The sequence below is a fragment of the Mycteria americana genome, chromosome 7 (assembly GCF_035582795.1).
Source record: "Mycteria americana isolate JAX WOST 10 ecotype Jacksonville Zoo and Gardens chromosome 7, USCA_MyAme_1.0, whole genome shotgun sequence".
Classification (NCBI taxonomy): domain Eukaryota; kingdom Metazoa; phylum Chordata; class Aves; order Ciconiiformes; family Ciconiidae; genus Mycteria; species Mycteria americana.
The window spans coordinates 46,133,467-46,154,682 of NC_134371.1; the positions used below are offsets into that span (position 1 = coordinate 46,133,467).

The window sequence follows — 21,216 nt, forward strand, 5'->3', positions numbered from 1 at the left end:
AAAAAAAAAGTAACACCTGTGGGTTGAAATACAGACAGTTTAATAGGACAGAAAGGAAGAGAAAATAATAATAATGATAAAAGAATATACAAAACAAGTGATGCACAATGCAGTTGCTCACCACCTGCTGACTGACACCCAGCCAGTCCCCAAGCAGCGATCACTGCCCCCTGTCCAACTCCCCCCAGTTTATATACTGAGCATGACATCATATGGTATGGAATAGCCCTTTGGCCAGCTGGGGTCAGCTGTCCTGGCTGTGTCCCCTCCCAGCTTCTTGTGCACCTGGCAGAGCACGGGAAGCTGAAAAGTCCTTGACTTAGTATAAGCACTGCTTAGTGACAACTAAAACCTCAGCGTGTTATCAACATTATTCTCATCCTAAATCCAAAACACAGCACTATACCAGCTACTAGGAAGAAAATTAACGCCATCCCAGCCAAAACCAGTACAGTGAGCAAGTGTTTGGAGTGTGATGTGATCTGCTTCTCTGAAGTGAATAAGAATGTTTCATTGACTGCAGTGAGAACTTGTTGAAGCCCTTTGCATCTCAGATATTTCAGTAAAATGTGGGTTCATAAATTCTGTGGATGCAAATTATTGTGAGGGTCTTGTTTGCTTTCATGTTGTATATCAACATGAATATAAAAGTAAGAAATATATGGGAATCCCCAATTAGAATGAGCAGTTAGTTGTGACTTTTTTTCTGAATACAGATTACCTCTTTGGCTGTACTTTAATAAATATATTTGTTAATTAGATGTCAACTTTGTTTTGGCACAGATATACATTTTGTCCTAAGAATTTATTTGTGTGGTGTTACTGGGGCATGCCCTCAGGTAATTATTGATTGTGTCTGATTAAAAACACATTTATATTCATAAGTTATTCATTGCCTACAGGTACAATAACGAAGTGAAACACATCAAGATTTTAACAAGAGATGGCTTTTTCCATATTGCAGAAAATAGAAAATTTAAAAATTTAATGGTAAGCATCGATTAGGTTTTTAACAATGTGCAATTTGCTATGTAGCTGTTGCTGTTAGAGCTACTTTGGTTTGTGAAATTACAGAAGGCTGTGAGAGTGAGAGATTTGAATTGTGTCCATACCTGCTAATAGGATAATTTTTTATATTTATGGTTTATTCTCTACGTGTTGGTAGTATGTGCTTAAAACTACATATTTATATTTAGGACTGGACTGTGTCCCTCGCAGCAATGTGGGAGAGAAGAGGAATTTGAATCCCGTGCATCAGCCCACTATAGAGTTAGGCTGAATTTTGAAAGGAGAATTTGATGTCTTTGGAAATCTTTCTCTATATAGTAATGATCCCTAAAAGTAGCTAGGTGAAGGTTCCTTCCCAGCACACGTACACGTACACTGCTGAACATAACGATGCCTATTGATGTGTAAGTTCAGAGGGAGAAAGATACAAGGTGCGGCTGTGTCAGAGAGCCTGGAAAAACTTGGGAGGGGCTGATCTTCCTGGTCCTGGTGCACCAGGGAAAGAAGTGCAGCTAGGGAATGGGGCTGTCTAAACTGCTAATAGCTCAGAAATCCTTGTTGGAATAATAGTCATCTGGAGTCAGTATTGACTAGGCTAAATTAAAGCAACTGTGTGGCTACTTCAAACTTATACTCTGTGGCAGCAAACCACTCACTGCCAAACTATAGTAATAACACAGAAAACATAGGTGCTGTCATTAACTTTCACTCCAACTATAGGCGTAGTTCATCCCCACAAATAAGAGTTTGGTGTTATAACTGCCCAGATCAGTGTGTTTTCAATATTATGTCAGCGTCATCTTGTACTGGGAAGAAATTCCTTTTTTTGAACTTTAATTTGGAAGAATTTCTTGACAGCTCATTTTGCTCAGACAAGACTCATAAATACAAGGTGTCTGAATAAATTACCTTAGTGCATTTGTAGAATTTTACTGCTTGAGCATTTTCTGATGCATTGTTAAAGGAAGGCTGTTCAATATATTATATTTAGTGCAATCAATTGGATTAAAACTTATGCTGCAGCCTTCCTGCATGCATATCCAAGTACTCTAAAACGATAAATAAAAATGAAGGACAATGCAAAACAAGAGTAGGGAGAGAAGCTTTAAAACCAGAAAGCTTAGAAATTATTTTAATTTAACCACTGATACTCTGTAAGCCAAGAACATCCTACAAGTGGTAAAAAATCAAGTAGAAATCTATGCTTTGCCTGACCCTAATTGAAATAAGTGCTCATTAGAATGGGCAGGACATAAATTTCCTGATGAGGAATGCACCAAGCTGTTTCTGCACCCTAATGTCTTCATTTGACACTTAAAAACCAGTGAAGCGTTTAGTGTTAGGGCAGGGGACCCTGAGATCTTATCATTGGTAGCAACAGAAATAACGGCGTTCCTCAAATGCATGAAGGAGGTGGCTGCTTAGTCTGCAAACACTACAAATGATTCACTGGAAACTGATGAGAACATATGAGTACTCTCAGGATCCTGGCAAAGCGTGTGAGCTGGAGTCGCGTGCTGCCAGATGTCGTCTTATGGCAATGATGCAGTTTAATGCACTGATGTAGGTTTCAAAATAGAGCTGAAAGATCAGAGATATAAGTACAGGACACAAACTTGGATAACAAGAGTATGCATTGTGTCAATTCAGAGGACAAAAGAAATTTCTAGTATAAAGGCCTCATCGCTACCAATTTAACCTTGCTGACATTCAATTATGAAAAAGTAATTTCATAACTCAGTTTTAGGGTGTTATGAAGTCTGCCCTTGAAAGTTAAATAGACAAGTGATAGTGTAAGTACTGTTTGCATATGCTGTGGAACAACTGCTTTGTTCTGGGTAGATGCAAGAGAGAAAGTAGCAGTTCTGGAAGAAGAGAGGAACAAAAGTAGTCCGAGTAGAACTAGGAGCAGAAGAGAGACAAAGCCAGCAGCCATGGAAACCTGAAGTAGTGATCTGCAGTGACACAGTGTTCTGTACTACGGAGCTAACAAAAGTAGAACAGCTCTTGTACATAGTTTTCATAGTACATTTGAGAAACTTTCACGAGAGTAATTAAAATGAACTGAGTGTGTAAAGGAGGCCAAGGTGCAGTGAAAGGTCGGGTCTTCTGCTGCTGTGAATCATGGTAATGTGACAGACTCCTGAGGAGCCCCATCCATGCTGGCAAGAGCTACTTACCTTACTTACCTGTTTGTAAGCTTGCTACTGAGATTTGTGCAATGAATGTTTTAGAGGCCAATTGTTTGTCGGCTCTTTTCATGGAAGAATGGTATTAAAAACTAAGCTTTTAAAAGCAACTGAATCTTTGTGTCCCAGAGTAAATTTTTTCTCAGTTTGGAACCATTTTACTTATTTTGCCAACAAATAAAATCTGTCCACTTGAAATTCTTACTATCTTTACCAAACAGCATAATTCTTAGACTTATGTGGTGCAAAAAGGTAACAAAAGTTTCATACTAATAATTTTTGCATTTATCCAGAAATCCTACTTTGAATGCTCCTTACTTACAAATCATTCTCTCTGTTGCCTTGGTAATTTGAATGTCTGGGTACTTGGTGGTGACATGTGACAGAAAATTTGGTTGCTGACACTGTAGCTTGCGTGCTGTGCTGATATCGGACAGCAAAGCCCAAACAGTTCGTATTCTCCTGGCCTTTCTGCTTACTTAGAGTGCCTGGCAGGTCTGTGATTATGAACTGTTAAAAGCAGGTGTAGATTTTACTTAGCTTTGGACTCTGCCTTAGAAGCAGTTTCAGAGACATGCAGCAGCCTACAGCAGGGGGAGTGAAGTGCTCCAGAGTTCAGTTCAGAAGATAGTCTTCAGACTCTTATCAAGAATTTATGGTTTATGCACTAGATCTTGGACTAAATAATTTGATAATTATAATAAATAATATTCACGCACTAAAAGATCATTTTCTTTGGCTGGAATTAATATATTGCTGATGTAGGCTGTTGTAGGCTAATAATTTTGTTAAATTTTTTTTTTTAACTAGAAGGAAATGATTAACACAGTACTATTTCCTTATTTTGCCCTAAGCTTGGCTTGGTCAACTTTTGATTTTGGAAATCTAAATGTAAGTTAGTAGAATGGAATGACTGAGTTACTGGTGGGAGTGAAGGGTTTACAGTAAATACGTTGCTTTTTGCTTGCACTTCTGAAGAATGAAACCCCACCGTTAAAGTATCATTAATCAAATGAAATATGTTTGCTTTGAATTGTCTGGTCACTTTTAATCTTATTCTAGGCTCTGTGTACAAACTGTGTGATATTGACATTATTAGGACTAATTCAAATATAAAAGACAATGGCAGGGGTTGAAGATCGCAAAGGAATAACATGAGCTGTCAGTATTTTGATGGGTGTTGCCTTCTTTATAATAGAAGCTAAAGTAACTTATCTCCTTGGTTACATAAACTGTTTGAGACAGTTTTTTGTATTTTCATGTATATATGTGTGTGTGCATATATAGAAAATTTGTGAGTGTATATATAACATTTGTCTGTGTGTGTATATGTGCGTGCATATGTATGTTTATATATATGCACACATATATACACACACCCAGACAAATTTTTGGATTGGGCCTGAGGAGAATGTGAAATGCTAGATTCTTGAGTCAGTTTGCAATATCTGAAAAAAAAAAAAACCCAAAAAAACCCCTCACAAATTTTAACGGCAGAGCCTTGAAAGGTTTACATGGTCCGTGTGTCTGCTCATTAAGTTGCTCTTGACTTCTATGCTTATATGCAAGCCTTATGCTTTATTTTGGATCTGTGTACTTACAAATACATTTGTGGATAAACATCACTTATCATTGCAAAAGAAATTTGAGAAAACAAGGACAGTTACCATTACATAGTTAACAATCAGCTGACCTTGCCTTCTGCCTGATTTCAGAAAAGCAAATACATGTTCAGCCTGGCTCAAAGGAGCAGTAAGCGTTGACTCTGACAGTAAGCTTTTACTTTAAAAAAACCCCAACAAAACCCAAAAATCAGTTAAGTGGAAGTGTAAAAGCGGTCAATATTTAGGATACTTGATTTTTTAAAAATAAATATGTACTGTGGGATGTTGTATTATAAAATAAGGCTACTTGTATGACGAAACTGTCATTGACTGTACACCAGAATGTTGAAAAGGATGTGATTTCAATTTCTAATGACATAGTATTTTTCCTTGCTGAAAGGAACTTGTAGAATACTATAAGCACCACTCCCTCAAAGAAGGCTTTCGAAGTTTGGATACTACTCTTCAATTTCCATACAAAGAATCTGAAAACTCAGTGGGCCAAAGGAGTAACAGAACAGGTGGCAATTGTGAGTATTATAAATTTTTGTATATAATTTTCTGTCATATAAATGCTACAAGGACAAGGTACTTTGAACATCTTTTTTTTCCATTTTTGACATATAACCAATTAATATGGTAATGCTTTTAGCTAGGATTTTTTGAAGCTAAGCAGATTCAGATCTGCCAGGAGGTTTATAAACATGTCTAGCAAGTTTGTCTTGGTGCCAAACTTAAAATCTCCCTGATATTCAAAAATCTATTAGGCATGCTGGTGAGAGATTAAACTGCATCCTGCCTAGTTTTTTCAGACATACACGCAGATACAAGTGTTAATAATATCTGTGACAATTTCTAATCCTTAAAAAGGGATTTAAATAAATCAGTCTCGTAGTGTAGCCATATGAAGTAGCATCTCAGTAATACCACATAAATTTCTCAAAAAAACCATTAGATTTACTGTATCATCATTATTTTTATGCCTGCCTTTTAACCTTAAATGTTTATTCCAGGCCTCTCAGCTTCTGAAAGTTACTGAACTACTGTACAATGTAAATAGCAGTTAAAAAGTTTTGCAGTTTATTTCTAAACTGAGAAGACCTACAATGCATGTGGTATCCTTTATTTAACCTGTTACAATTTAAGTGGAAGTTAGCATGATTTTTAGGACATATACAAGTTCTATGTTAATGGTAAAAACTACCACATGGCTGGCCTCTGGAAAGTATATAATGTTTCTGTGAAAGAGCAAGGATTAGATTTGCAGTTCTGCAGACAATAGCTGTATTTTGTACTGCAACAGATAATAAGAGGAGAATAAAAATTGATGGGGATTTTAACAATATGAAGACTGCTGTGAAAGACCATAGAGTCCAGTCTAGTCTTTGTGATGAGGAAGCTGATGAGGAGCTTTTGTTGTGATGAGGAGCTTTTGTTGACTTGCTTGCCTCTGTTCCATAACATTTCTATAACTCTGGAGACTTTCTTCCTCTCTTAATTAAAGTGGAGATAATTTAGGACCGATGATTGTAAGAAACCACTGTGTGTCTGTGCATTTCATTTACTCTGTCTCTATCTCCCAATTCCTCTTTACTCCTTCCATTTCTGTTTTCTTTCACTGCTTTCCAGGACTTCTGTCAGTTGTCTCCCTGCTATGCTGTATCTCAATACATATCCATTCTTGGTGAATTTATCTGTCCTGTCCTTTCTTCTCCCTTTAGCTTGTGATCTCCCTTTGCGTCTCTCTTCCTTTTGTCATCTCTTGTGCTTTCTTCATCCCTTGCCTCCTCACAGCTTTGAGGCTTTAATTGTTCAGTGCATTAATTGTTGCTTAATTTACTTTGCATTTGTTTTGGTTATTATTGACTGTGAGCAGAACCAATTTGTTTTCTTTCCTTTCTTCGGCCAGTTAGAATGTATCTTACACTGTCCACCAACTTATTAGTCTGCAAGAGCATACGTTCAATCATTTCATGCTTCACGGGATACAAGACTTATGGTACATGCTCATTACCTTCAGTCCACATACAAAAGAAAACATCTCCTTTAACAAGATCTCAGGCAGTATATGGAAGAGCAAGAGAAATGAGTGTGGGATGCTCTCAGTTTAGTCAAGGGGATGAGAAAGTGCATGTCCGCTACAGTAAATATCAGCCATTTAATGTTACAAACTATGCTGGTGGGAACTGGCAGGTTTTGTCTTAGGCCAAACTGATAAAAAAACCTCAATTCTCAGACTCCTCATAGAAAATCTAATAGATTTCCACAATTCTGCTAGCCTACCTAGACTGACTCTGGATGACACTGTCATTTAATGGATTTGACAGTTTTCTTTTAAAGTGTTAGCATGTCCCCATGAGTGTGGAGGTTGTGGTTTTTGTTTGTTTGTTTGGGGTTTTTTTAAGCAAAACTTCCATGATTAAGAGCCCATCTATGGGTCACACTGCTCAGTTTTAAAGCTATCCTGTCAGTTTTTACCAAGTTAATGTTAGAATAACTATATGTCTAGGCTGTGTGAACCCTGCTGGGCTGAATTTGGAAAGAAGTTGGTAAACTTTAGGGTGCAGTTTTGTTTAGTAGAGGAAGAAAATAAGTCACAGGGCAGCGGCTGAACATTGAGTTCACTTCACAGCCCTCAGTGAGAACCGCCACACAGCTGTTTTTTTGACCTCTTTCCACTTAATCTGAGTTCAAGAAAAACAGTTGTTGAAAGGAAGCCAGACAAGTCAGCTGAAGAGAGAGAGGGGCACTTTCCCATTTTTTTTCAGTCGTGCAACGACTCAGTGTCACATTCACCATATTTTAACAAGCACAGGGCTGAAGCTAGTGAATGCAACGGACTTTGGCAGTTTGAAGCTGATTTTAAGGAGGTTTTGGGTTTCAACTCAGTATTTTGCACTATACTTTTCACATAGCTGTATCTGGATTTTTCAATGAGTCCACCTTTTGAAAAGGCATCAGCTTATTCAAAACAGCTGGTCTTTAGCATATATAATTGACAATAAGTGGGAAAAGTATCTCTAAGAAACATGAGTTGAACCACTGTGGACTTTAACAGAGTTGTATCATTTTCTGCTGCCAAAGTCTTTGAGCTGCTGTGAAATTGAATGGCAATACCAAATTAACTTCACTTTCTAGAACAATGTGAGAAAGGATTATACTCATTTTTTTGTAATTGTCATGTTTTCATTTACCCATGGAAGGAAAGAAAATCAAGTTGGATTTCCGCTTCTTGTAATTTCTGGTATGAATCATAATAAATCACCTTGTAACTTCTTAAATTTTCAGGGAATTTGATTCTCCCTTCAGCATCTACTAGATTTTTAGAACAAAAATCTTCATTTTATGGAGATAGTTAATTTGGCTTCCCACTTGAATTAGAACTTTGTTTTTTAGTCTCCTGGTCTTGCAGAAGTCACTCAGTCTGTTCTGATATTTATTGTACATTTTTAATGTGGTTGTAAAAGCTGCCAGACATTTACTTTTCTCAATATAGAAATTCAAGTTAATTAGGAAGATTTTTGGGGAAATAGTTTGTTCTTCTTAATTTTCCAATCCTAGGCTTTTCTAGTCATAGTATGATCAAATTTTGTTTTGCTACACAGAAAAATACTAATTCTTACATTAGATTAGAGGGGTGATCGACCATTTAATGAAATAAAGGCAAAAATGGAAGAAAAGTTGACATTCTTCTACAGAATAGTTTTCAGCACTTTGTTCCAATCTGCTGATGCAGAGCACAATCATATTGAGAAATTGAGTCTTTATGAAATTTAAATTTTTATGTAACCTAAATCACGAAGCCAAATACTATTTGAGTGACTGTTTTTCATCACCTCTAGACTAGGAGTAGGTGCATTAACTAGTTATATCACATCATTCTACTACTTAATGCATTAACTGTGTAAAAGTATCAGTTAATAAAGTAAAATAAAACAAGTGTAACCCCAACCCTTAAGGAAACAAAAGAAACCAGCCTTTCTCCTTAAAAGCCAACACCAAAACCCTTATCAGTGATGTTTGAAAATAGACTAGTTAGCTGTGAAATCTAGTGGGATTTCCTTGTCCGCGTAGCCTTAGTTGTCCAGAATTTCACATGTAAAACCAAACCTCCAGTTATATTCGACAGAAAAATTCTCAAAAAATTAAGATAATGTATGGACAGGAAAGGACAAGCCACCCCCTATATAGGACCTAACCTGTCTTTATTCCTGCACGCTACTTTTGCACACTATCATTGTACTTCTGTAGAAATAAAGGCAGTTATTTGTCTTTAAGAATGGGCACACTACTTCAGTCAAGTTGCCCTTTCGGTTTGTGTAATGTATTTCCACACAGAGCTGTCACCTGGGGTTGCTAGCTCCAGTATAAAGGAGTTCCTCAGGTAACCTCATGCATTCTCAGATAATCCATTTAGTATTAGAGGTGGAGAAAGGATCATCACTGTGAAGGATCAGAAGGGAGTTTCTAGTGTGCAAGAGGTCTGGAGTATGTTTCTTTTGTATTACTTTGAGATACTAATATAAACTGCTGTTGGTTTATGTTGTGGGTTTTTTTTGTTAATAAATAACCCATAGCGTATGAACATTAAAATACAGTATCGGTCCTGTTTATTTTATTTATGCTGGTAGTTTCATTGTCACAAACATATCTATAGTCATCCAGGTAAGATGCACAAAACTGTATCATTACATCCATCATGGATTCTTTGTTAATTCCTTGCATAAAATAGTTCTAGTCGTCATTCCTGCAAATAACCATTTTGAAGCAAAATGATTTTGTTTCATGTGTAGTCACAAGAATAAATTCAGGGAAGCAGCTGTATGTGATGAATATAATCCTGCTACTTTTTGAAGGAACACTCTTGGTCAGTAATTATAGATATTATTAGGCATAATTTAGAGGCTACATTATCATTTTTCCAGTTGAGGATGGACTTCCCTTTCCAAATCACAGCTGGGAGCAAAGATCCCAACTTTATTAGATTTTGTACACTATATATCTTCATTGCCTCTTCAAAAGAAGGACAAAATGTGAGAACATGTCAACAAACCGTAGTTCCATTTGAAGCGATTTTAGTTCATTTCATCTAATTTTGTATTTAAAAATATGCTGAGCCTAGGTTTGTTGGCAATAGAGCAAGTGCACCTCTAACCTTTCACCTGAGGAAGCTGTTATACGGACTAGGATGATGTGCTGGTTCTGCCTAGGCCAAACTTAAGCTTTTTTGCTTGCTCAAGGGTTTTCTCTCAAGTCAGGGAAAACTGCAAAGGTGAGCAATACTGTTTGGGCCTTAGAGAATGTAGTTTAGCTGTGGAATTCCTGTTGATGTTAATGATTATCGGGGCAAAATGCATACTTTTTCCCATATATATTATGAGATCCCAGTTCAACTGGTACTTAGACTATATTCCTAATTAAGGGTGTGTGACTAGTTTTCCTGGGCTCAAGAGGAATTCTTACATATGCATGAGTTCCTGCTTTTGTATTGTTAGGAAGTGGGGCACACAAAATTAAAGAAGAAAAAAAATTCTGTTAAATCTGAAAATATTTGCAAGAGTCTGCAGTTTTAATTTGCTTCTTTAAACCCTGAATGGGTGTCTTCTTTCTGCTTTATTCTTTGAAAAATGCAATTGTTAAAAATTGAATCATAGATCCAAATTTTCTAGTTATTATAGTCAATTTCCTTCCAGACATCCTTAGTAGGGAACCTTAGTTTCCTTATTATCAATGAATTATATAGTTAAAATACTATTATTTAAATCTTGTGCCAATATTTCAATGTTCTTTTGCTTTTCTCTTTTTCTCTTTCTTTCTCTAAGCCCCTTCTTTGTTCTGTGGGTTTTCTTTTGTAACTCCTCCAGACTACAGCTTTGTTCCCCCTTCCTCCACTCCTTTCTGGTCAGGTACTGCTTTACTGCTTTTATATTTCTTCTAAATTTGCTTCTGTTGTTTCTGTATGCAGCAAGTGAGGGAAGGGACGAATCTAATACTTCATTTCTTCTCTGACTCCAAAACCTGAGTTATTACATGTTATTCTTGGAGTGTAACAAAAACCAAACTCTTAAACTTTTGAAAAAGTGTATATTACAATAAACAGTTTGAATAGGTGTTTCAAAGCTCAGTAGTTGCAGCAGATTCCATCAATTATTAATTCACCATTAATTTGCTATGTAGTTGACATCTATGAGCTATATGTATTTTAATGTATTTGTTCAAATGCACATACCTGAAAATTTCACGGCTTGTAGATAAATATGTTCGTCCCATCCCTGCAGCAAACCATACTGCAGCAGCATCTTAGAATACAGTAGTTTTTTTGTAGAAAATGCTTTCTTTAAATTCTGCATTAACATTGTTAATTAATTTTACCATCTGTTTTCTAAATATTGTTTTCTTTATTCTCATTTAACCATCTCTGGCTTCAATAAATGCAAACATTTTAAACTAAGAGACTGCATAAAAATGCTTAAAGTAGTAGCAGTGGTAATCTCAATTAGTGCATCAGGATGGCTATGACTTGCTAGGTCTCTAAGACCTAGTTTTCAGAGGTGAACTGCACCGCTGGACAATTCAAGAAGAATTTTGCTAGTAGGAAGGTAAATGCCTTCGAGGAGCGTATAGAAGGAGCTACTACTGTTGAGAATGCAGTGTTCACTCACGTTACGATGACACACCTCTGTGTACAGAGGGTGGAGGACTTAGCCTAGGTCATACAAATCAGGATTGAGGCTGGCTTTTGCACTAGGGAAAGGCAGGTGTCTAGCATGCATGAATGCAGATGTGTTCATAATCAAGATCTGACCAGGAGATCTGAGTAGGCAGTATGTTTTACACCTGCCCCAAAGAGGTCATCCAAATTGCTTAGTGCTCTGAGGCTTTCAATAGTTTCTAGAGGGGAAAAGGGTGTAGGTGGCAGCTCGGTAGTAGAATGGCTAGTGTGCTTACTTGTGCTGAGAGTGTCTCTGATGAGCCCTCCCTCGATTCATGCCAGGGATTTCAAGTTTCTTCCATTTCCATCTCCTTACATATAGATTCTTTGGGGGGCAGATACTCTTACTTCCTTTCAGTAGTCACAACATTGACTGAGAATCCAAGCTTTAAGGCACTCTTCCAGTTGACATTTACTTATTTAAAGGGACACATCTGTAGAAAAGATTAATAGAAAGCCATTCTGGTATAGCTGTTTACCCTGTGGTCATAACATTCAGCTGGAATGTCTGAAGCACTCACCTCATTTGAATCAGAGAACAGAAAGGAGTTAAGTTTTGGCCCTTTATTGTAGGTGAATACTGTGAGCTTCTATCCTTTTGGGTGAGGATAGAAGATGACCTCTTTCATTCAACTGCACAGTACTTGATCATAAAGTCCATTCTTACTGAAACTGGTACCCGTTCCATGAAAACAAAATTGTGAAGTGACCTACAGTGATAGAAAGGCAATCAAGACTCAGGGTTACTTTAAGCTTATCACACGTTCCCATATATTCCCATATATGTTTTCAACAAGTTATAATTATATTCCTTTTTTCCTATGAAAACTGCTGTATCATAAAATTCTTAAGTAACTGTAACAGTAAGTAAGGATTCAGTGTCTTGCATATCACAATATGCTCTGTAAAGTATTTCTTTACACAAGTACAAAATATTAAAGGAAAATATTGATTAATAATTCTTAATTTAAGCTTATCTACCTGTTTGAATGGGATTTCATATTCTGAGAGATAGGCTACATTACTTCATATGTTCTTAGTAAAACTAGCTTTTTTAAAATAGCCAAAGAATTTACTTACATTAAATGAACAAATACTTACTTCATGATATTACATGTATTTTTTTCCAAAAGGATCTTCAGAGCTGGCTTAGTTTTGCTGATATGGAAGTTGGTAACACAGGAGAAGGGTTAAGCTGACTACTGAGTACTACTGGAGGTTCTGCCCATGCTTGTATAATAGAACTGGGGTTTCGTTAAACAGTGCAAGTAAATGTATATTGCTTCAAGGAGCAGGGAAACTAATACACAAGAGCAACCCTTAGGGGATATGGCTGCAGAATTACGAGGAGGCCGTACCACAAGGAGAGAGAAACAACTACTCACAGCTTTTATAATGATACATTGACCCTTGTGGAATTTAAGCACAGGCAGAAACATGAGCTAGACCAGCCTGCTGTGATCACATGGAGCCTTTTTTGTTTGCACCCCAGTTCCTTCGTCAGTGGCCCAAACTAGTATTAAAATTCATTTGCAGCACATCTGTCTCACTGTCAACGAGAAACTTTTCCAACATACTCCAGTGTGAATCAAAGCCGACTGTAGTTCCCTGTCTTTTCTTCTCCTCCTATTTGCAGAAGAAAAGGCTCCTTCCTTCTGCAATGAGTATTTTACTCATTCACACTTGTACCTTTTATTCACCTCCCTCAGATTTCTCACTCTATTTCCTGCTAATCCTCCGAGTATCTCCCTCCTAATACACAAGGTTTATTTATTACTTCTTTCTCAATAGCTTCTGGTTTTTTTTTTTCCTCGCTTTTTCTTTTTTCCCTCTTTAATTTCTCATTCACATTCTCCTGTTGGGCACTTTCTTTCCATCAGTCTCTGCTGTTAATCCCATTCTCTCTCCCCTTCCTCATTCTCCCTGTAGCTATCCTCTTTCTCTCCTTCATTCAGTGTTTCTTCTCTCTCCCATCTGTACAGATGTCCTTTCCACATGCTGACTGTCTTCCCTCAAGTTTCATTTCTCCTGGGACAGCTCTGACTGGAAATTCAGGGCTGATAGTCTCTACTCAAGTTGTTTTTGTGACTGTGTCACCAGAGAGATATGGTTAATATTTTTTCCCAAATTAGCACTGTCATTTTCCTGTATTCCATCACTCATCTGGCTTCCTTTTATATATTTCTTATCATGAGCATCACTTTTATTTAAAAATATGGATGTTGGAGTCTAAATTTATCTAAATTCTGCTACTTTCTGCCTCAAGACTTTTGGAGATATATGGGTTTGATTTCTCTTGCTTCTTTCTCCTTTTCCTCTGTGGCTTCACAACTTGAAAAAGAATTAGAAGTCCTCGTTTCCCCCAGATCTGCCCCTCTTTCTTTTTCTATCCTAATTTTCCTCAGTATTTTCCCTCTTTATTATTCTTCCGTGCATTTCTTCCCTCCTTAGTTCTTTTCTTCTGTTTTTTTCCCAAAGTTGTTCATCCTTGCCTCGTGTAACCTTCTTCCTCGCCCCTTTATCTCCTTTCTAGAATGTGAAATAATAACATGCTCCCCTGAATCACTCCTTCCATCCTGTGAGGCTTCCCCAAATCTGCCAATGTTATTGCTGCATACCTATAAATGGTTACTGACCTTACAATCAATAACCGCTATTTTTGTGTTTTTTTTTTTTTTTTTTTCTTTCGCTAATAAAACAATTGCTGCCCATGATGTGCTCTTTGCCTGTAAAATTGATTACTGAAATCCTGATAAGGTATAGGACATAACATTCATGTCAGGATCTAAACAAGTAGTGTCTACATATGACTTGCTTAGAGAGGAAAAAGTATGTTTGAATTTTAATATACTTAATATATCACCTAGATTTTTACAACATCTTCATATTGTAAATATAAGCAATACATTGAGATGCTGATTCTCTTTTATATGGCATCCTGTACATCCTGTATCAATTATCTGATAAGCATACTCTACATAAGCAGCCTGAAATGTTGGACTAAACTTTAATGGCATGATATAAAAGAGGGCATAATCTGTTGCCAAAACAGTTTTTTTAGGCATTCTGGTTTTGTGGTATATCTAATAATAATTTAAACATAGTATTTGTTGTTATTTTAAAGTAAATTGTTTGTATTGTCTCTGTAAGCTAAAATACTTGAATATAGAATGATTTTCTTATATTTAATACTATTATGCAAAAGCCTCTGTTTCTATGAAATGTCCCCAGTGGGGTCAGAAGAAATCTTAAATACAAGCAGAGCTGAAATTGTCAAGATTTTCTAGCTCATTTGCCATGTTTTGTGTTCCTGATTTAAATTAAAGGCAACTAACTATGAACTTTCAGTATTACATTGTTGAAGGCATTGCTAAAACTAGAATCTTAATGGTATTTCCTAAAGATGATTCTGAATTTCTAAGAAATTGGAAAGGGTTCTGAGGAAAAAAAGGTGATTATATGTACATATGTATCAAATTATCCATCCTGATCACATGATGAATTCTGAAATCTTTTCAGTAGAAAGCTTGCTTCTTATGCTTCTAAATTCCTATCTACAGTGACTTACACAGGAAAACAACTGCAAAAGAAAATGGCGTTAATGGAGGGGGGAAAAAAAATGCTTTGGCCAAATAATCCTACTACGAAATGCAGTAGCGTAGTAGATGTTTTTTCTAAACTGCTCAAATCAAAGGCCTTATCTCTTAGGTGCCATGCCCACTTGCCTCTCATTGGAAGAGTCACAGGTTTCTTTTGCAAGTTTGGACATTCTACATCAGGGTTAAAAACATATTTTCCTATAAAATTATTTGGGAGAGGGGGTTGGTTTTTGAAATGAGGTTTTTTTCACATTTGCTTTTTAAAAATATTTCACAACTTCTTATTGCTTAAAATGTCTGGGCTTTGTATTAGCAAAATGCTTACATACTGATATAGCTTAAAATTTTTAAGTATTAATTTCACTGAAACTTAGGAGAAAATTTGTAAGGATTTTTTTTCTTCATGAAAAGTTTTGTAGAACAAATTCATTGGTGATTTACAGAATAAACTCCTGAAAACAGTCGATTTACGTCAGCCAATGTTCATGCAGATTGTAACAAATGATCCATACAAATTTCCTGTGGAAACTCCTTACTTTTTTTGCTCATGCCGATGTTAGCTTCTAATTTTAAATGCATTAATATTTAACTTGGGAGCTGTTTTTGAACGAACAGCACCTTATTCTGTTTGTTTTGCTTCATTAGAGGTTTAAAGTTAAATCAACTGTAAATGCTAATAATTCTTTTGGAAAGAAACTAGTGACCTGTAAAATATGTTGATGCATGTAACTGGCAGCAAGTTTTATTATGAAGCACAAAAATACAATAATTGCAAATGTATTTAGCAATTTCGGGGTGGGGAATATTTTATTTATGGTTCATCTAGTTTGACTTTTTTCTAAAAATAAAAAGAACTATTAAAAAAATCACATAAAATCCCTTCAACTTTTACACTATTCACCTATGTTTAAACCTTCTTGATCTATGTAGTGCAGATGCTTTCACATTTGCATAAAATTAATGCCAGTGTATGTTGTTGTGAAATAATTGTTTTATATTTTACAGTACTGCTATTTACATTGCTTTAGTAGCCTTCAGTTAACAAACCCTAATAATATCAATGTCTGTTTCATTTCAGTGCTAAGCCCAAAGGTGATAGGCATTGCCATAGCCAGGTATGACTTCTGTGCAAGAGACATGAGAGAACTGTCCTTATTGAAAGGGGATGTTGTAAAAATTTATACAAAGATGAGTGCGAATGGCTGGTGGAGAGGTGAAGTAAATGGAAGGGTAAGGTTGTTTTTTTTTTCTTTGTCTCATTTCTGCCTTCACTGGCAGTGATTTTGTAAAAAAATAAGGTGTGTTCCTACATCATAAACCTTCTTTTTATATTTAAATTCACAAGATACAACATGTTCTCATCTCTGTTTCATAGGAGCCAGGCAGAACTCTTGCCAGGCAGCATTCCCAGCATCTAAATTAATTGGTTATTTAATGTGACCTACCAGGTTGAATATTTGGGCAAGATTATATGGTTGGAAAATAACCAGGATTAATAGTACTGCTACAGCTGAACTTTCTTGAACTGTGTTGCACACATGTATTTGGGGTCAAAAGCTCAGCTTACTGGTGCTGTGGAAGTCTGTTTAGCAGTTTAACACCAAATGATTTCCACACTTTTCTGCCAGACTACAATGCAATGGAATCAGCCACCTTTTTGTAGGAGGCTGGCTCTTTGATCTCTAAAAATGTGGCTCATAGGAAGTGACATATTTAACAGGGATTTTTACAAAGTCAGTTTACACTGCACTCCGAGACTCGCATGGAAGTAAAGTTTCAGTTTTGACCTATAAAGACTATATTGTTTCAATCTTACGATGCTGCTCTTTAATGCAGATTAGTCAGAGGTATTTGAGGCTGCTGTTTCCATGTCTCAAGGGCTGAGATTCAGGGTCAAGGAATGCGGGGTGGAAGAAAGCAGATCGGCTGGAAGCTGGAAATGAAAGTTGCAAGTCTGGTTGAAGTAGATGTCCAGATTTACTGCTTTATGCAATTTGGAGAACTTTTTTTTTTTTTTTTTTAATGCACATGAGCCTGGTTATGATCTTAAAGTGAAATGGCCAATTAGAAAAGAAGAAATAGGGAAGCAGAAGAAAGAGTGGTCATCCTATATACATTTTACATGTGAAGAAAACTGAGCATCTCATTCTAATGCAGCTACCCACATCCTAAAGGATGCCCTGTTATATACTAGCATTCTTTCTGATAGCTTTTACAGCCTGGATGTGAGATCATAAGCTCACCTCTGGAGATATTTTGGCAAGGTACTCCAAAACAAAGTTTATGCAGTTACTCCTTCCAATCATGCTCTAGGTTTGGTTTTGAGGTCTTTCATGAGTGTTAAATTGACTTAGGTATAAAGAAGTCTGAGTGAAAAACCTACAGCGAATAGATAAGACAATGAGAAATATATGATATTGCTTCCCTGTATGTCTTATATAATCCTTATTTGACACTTCATTCATTTCAGAATGGAGATAGCATTATAACTTATGAAGTGTAAAACACTGGACTCTGCTTTCCACTTCTGTCTTATTTAAAACTCCTGTCGGTGGCAACGGTATTTAACTCCATGTAATGCAATCAAATCAGTCACTATTTCCTTTGTAAGAGGATTCCCTGGACCTGACTGAAGCCTGTTAAATATTTAACTGCTCATTCAAAAAATAGGAGCATCCTGCCTGTAGTAAAACTACTTCTGCTCTTGGCATTTCTAGACTTTTTGCTGAATGCTTAGACTTCCAATTTGGGCAAAAGGTTTTTTGGGGGGGGTGGGGGGGTGGATTTAGTCTCCAAGTTGTCATATCTGCAAGTTATTCTTTTATTTAGGGTACTTACCTAACTGTGGCAGGTCAGTCAAGTTTATCTTTGTAATCTTATTCTTATATTTACTGAACAGACCCATCCTTGTTTTGCCTATTCAGCCATTTAAAAAACCCTGTGCATCTCATGTATTATTTTGTTCTGCTTTTCCCCTTTTTAGGTGGGCTGGTTTCCATCAACTTATGTTGAAGAGGACGAATGAATTAAAAACTTTCCTCTGCTGGCCAGCAGTTTCAGGGATTGTAAAAATTTAATATCTTCAAAGTGTTATTGGTCTTGTTAAGTATTTAAACAGCAGCATTTTTGTTTGTCTGAACCTTCCAGTCTTAATGTTGGGATTTATACAGAAGTTTGTGCTGACAGATTATTACCTTGCCCAGAGCTGTGCAAGAAACAACCTGCCAGTTTGCCATCCCTGGGGATGAGTACAAAGTCCAACCCTCACCTTCCTGGAAGATCTCTGGAAAACAGATTTCTTTATGCTCCTTTTCATTTCACCCTGTACTACACCGTGAATACTAGCTATGGCTGACTTTAATAAGTCTCTCTTCTTCTAGCTAACATCTGTGATGTTACAAGGAGATGAAGGCTTATTATTCCTTATCACTGCATGCAGAAAACAGAGTTCAGTCATTCCAGGGGGCATAAAGTATAGCCAGTAGACTTGTCTTGAAACGTTGAACTACTTTACTTATCGCCTTACAAACAGTTTTACACTCACAAAAACATTCTGAAGGAAATATGAATGTAGTAAACGTAAGTAGCATTCATGCATATATAATTAGTTAACTGACTACTTTGAGGTCCTGCCTAAATCTTCTAACAATTTGTTTAAAGATAACATTTTTTAAAAGGTGTAGTGATGTCATATTGCTTGAAAAAGCATCCACAAAGTGGAATTGTGGGATCCTTTCTTTGTCATCCCAAGTCTTTTTGTGTGAGGTTTTTTCATTTAAACAGCTGACCATAAAAGTGCAACTTTTTGTGAAGTGCGCTTCACAAAAGTGAAGATAGTAATGACAAGATGAGTTTTACAATTTTCAGCATTAACATTAAATAAATATTGTAGACCTATTCTGTAGGAGAATATACAAATGCAAGATGATGTCACTTCTCAAGAACAAAACTGTTTATCTTAACCTCTTGATTGATTCAGATGAACTTTGATGCTTCCGACTCTAAGCTGTCTTTTCCTAGTTAGACAGGAGTTTTTATCACCTTGTGTGCTCTTATAAGGTAATGCAAAGGGAGCTTGCAGACTTCTCTGTGCCCTTTCCTCTCTTGTTCCCTGGGATGTTAATGGCAGTTCCATGAGTGAGTGGTCGTGTTGCAGTGTTATGAACATCCCCAAGGAAAAACGTGTCTAGGTTAGCTAGCTTGAAACATCAGGCCTTGTGAAGTGGTGTCCACCCCTTGGGGAGGCAGTGTTTTAATATATTTATGGAGGGTCAGAAGTGCTGTAGCTATAAACTAAAATAAATGTGGGTGATGTCTTCAGATGTGCAGTTTCGAATATTTAGGTAATGTCTAACCTGGCTTCAAAACTTCTAAGAAAATAAAGCTCTTAAATGCATTTTATTTCTAGGGTAATGTTGACCAATCAAGAAAGTTAATTCATCCTGTCTCACATCCTCTCTTTTGCTTTTCCCTGTCCTCTTTTCACACAGACATCTTGCAATTAGTGTGCATAGACACTGCACGATTTAACACTGCAGTTTTTCCAACTCTACAAGTCACATAATATCCACTGTTCATCCACAGAGCAGAATCTGCTAGTACATATTTCAGATTCTTTTTGGCTGTCCCCAGTGTTCTTTGCTTCTTTCTGGCCTCTTTCTGGCCATCAGGAAGAACCAAGCACAGCAGAGGATTCACAATAATCCCCTTCGTCTCTGCAACCATTTTACCCATCTGCTACACCTAGCATACACTGCTGTGTGACCAGGTGAAAGAGAGGATCTTCTAATTAGAAATCCTCCACTTGTGAGAATCAGCCTTGCAGATGAAACTGCTGATGCTCTAACTTTTCAAGGATTTACCTCAAAATTATGTAAACTGTGATTGTGTTGAGTACATTACTTGATGGAACAATTGAGAGCATTTGTAAATATGTAGATTATGCATAAAACATATTTTGTAAATTATGTGTACAGCAGTGTAGACTAGGGTATACCATCTTTGATCATGTTTTGCCATGCAGTTTTATTGTCTGTTGTGAGCCTGATCCTATGTTCCTTAAGTAGACAAAGTTGATTTTCACAGTTTTGCCTGCTCAAGGGGTAGAGGAATAGGCTCTAGGCCTGTGAAGTGTTTAGTGCTTTGCTGTCATAGAGTTCTGAGAAGAGGCAGTTTAATTCAATACGAGTGGAGAAATACATCAGTCATTTTCAACAGCTTGGTTTTAGAATCATTTTGAGTAGTCTGTCCATCCTAAAGTTGCTGTAAAGCTTTTAAGCAGTTCCTGAGTCCAGTAGTCAGCCTTTGAGAAGAATGAAAGCCATAGCTAAACTTACTTTTGTGGCATAAATCTACATGTCATTGTCTGTGCTTAATGCTCTGTATTGATTGAGTTAATGCTGCATCTTAAACTATATTTTGAGTACCAAAGACTTCCTAAATATTCTGGAGTGTCTTTCATGTGCTGCTTTTTGCCGGTATGGAGGTTTTGTTGTCATGCAATAATGGAGTTACAGTACTTTAATTTGTACTATTTTGTAAATATGTTAAATATAATAAACTGATTAATTTTTTGTTTAATGGTATGTGTCAAAATGTGTAGTTGGCTAGTATGAAGGCTGCGCTTCGTTTGTCTAACCACCTTCTCATGTGAGCGAACGTTGATAATGTTCTGTTTTGGTTTCCCAGATTTGTAAAATCCTTGTTTAGCTGTAAAACTGAGCTGTCAATGTAAATGGGATAGTATAGCTTTCCTTGAGAGCTTTTTATTGTTGGGATACTTTGCCTTCTGCCACATCCAGGAAGGTGGTGGGGGTTTTTGTTTTGGGGTTTCTTTTTAGCTATAGAGAACACTGTGGAATCACATCATATACTATTGATTTTTGTCTGTCAAAGATGATACTTGTAGTTTTTTGATTGGAAAAAAAAAAAGTTGTTCTTAAAAAGTTTCTTTTTATGTGTCATATTTCATAGCAATGTCTTTTCTCTTCCACCTTCTGCTTTCTCCCTCTGTCATATGTGAATTAACATACGAATTCAGGTTGAATTGAGCTCAAATCTGAAAATATAGTCTGTGTCTAATTTCATGGGCTACTTGATAACCT

The 21,216-nt window shown here is 36.6% G+C and overlaps 1 protein-coding gene across 1 annotated transcript in view; it reads left to right on the forward strand.

Moving 5' to 3' along the window:
• VAV3 (vav guanine nucleotide exchange factor 3) overlaps positions 1-21,016 on the forward strand; it is a 176,301-nt gene extending 155,285 nt beyond the window's left edge. Inside the window, exons 24-27 of the mRNA XM_075508217.1 lie at positions 903-990; positions 5,202-5,331; positions 16,191-16,342; positions 18,096-21,016. Coding sequence (XP_075364332.1) covers positions 903-990; positions 5,202-5,331; positions 16,191-16,342; positions 18,096-18,137 — 412 coding nt within the window. The 3' untranslated portion in view covers positions 18,138-21,016. The remainder of the gene's footprint in view (positions 1-902; positions 991-5,201; positions 5,332-16,190; positions 16,343-18,095) is intronic.
• Positions 21,017-21,216: the final 200 nt, after the last annotated feature.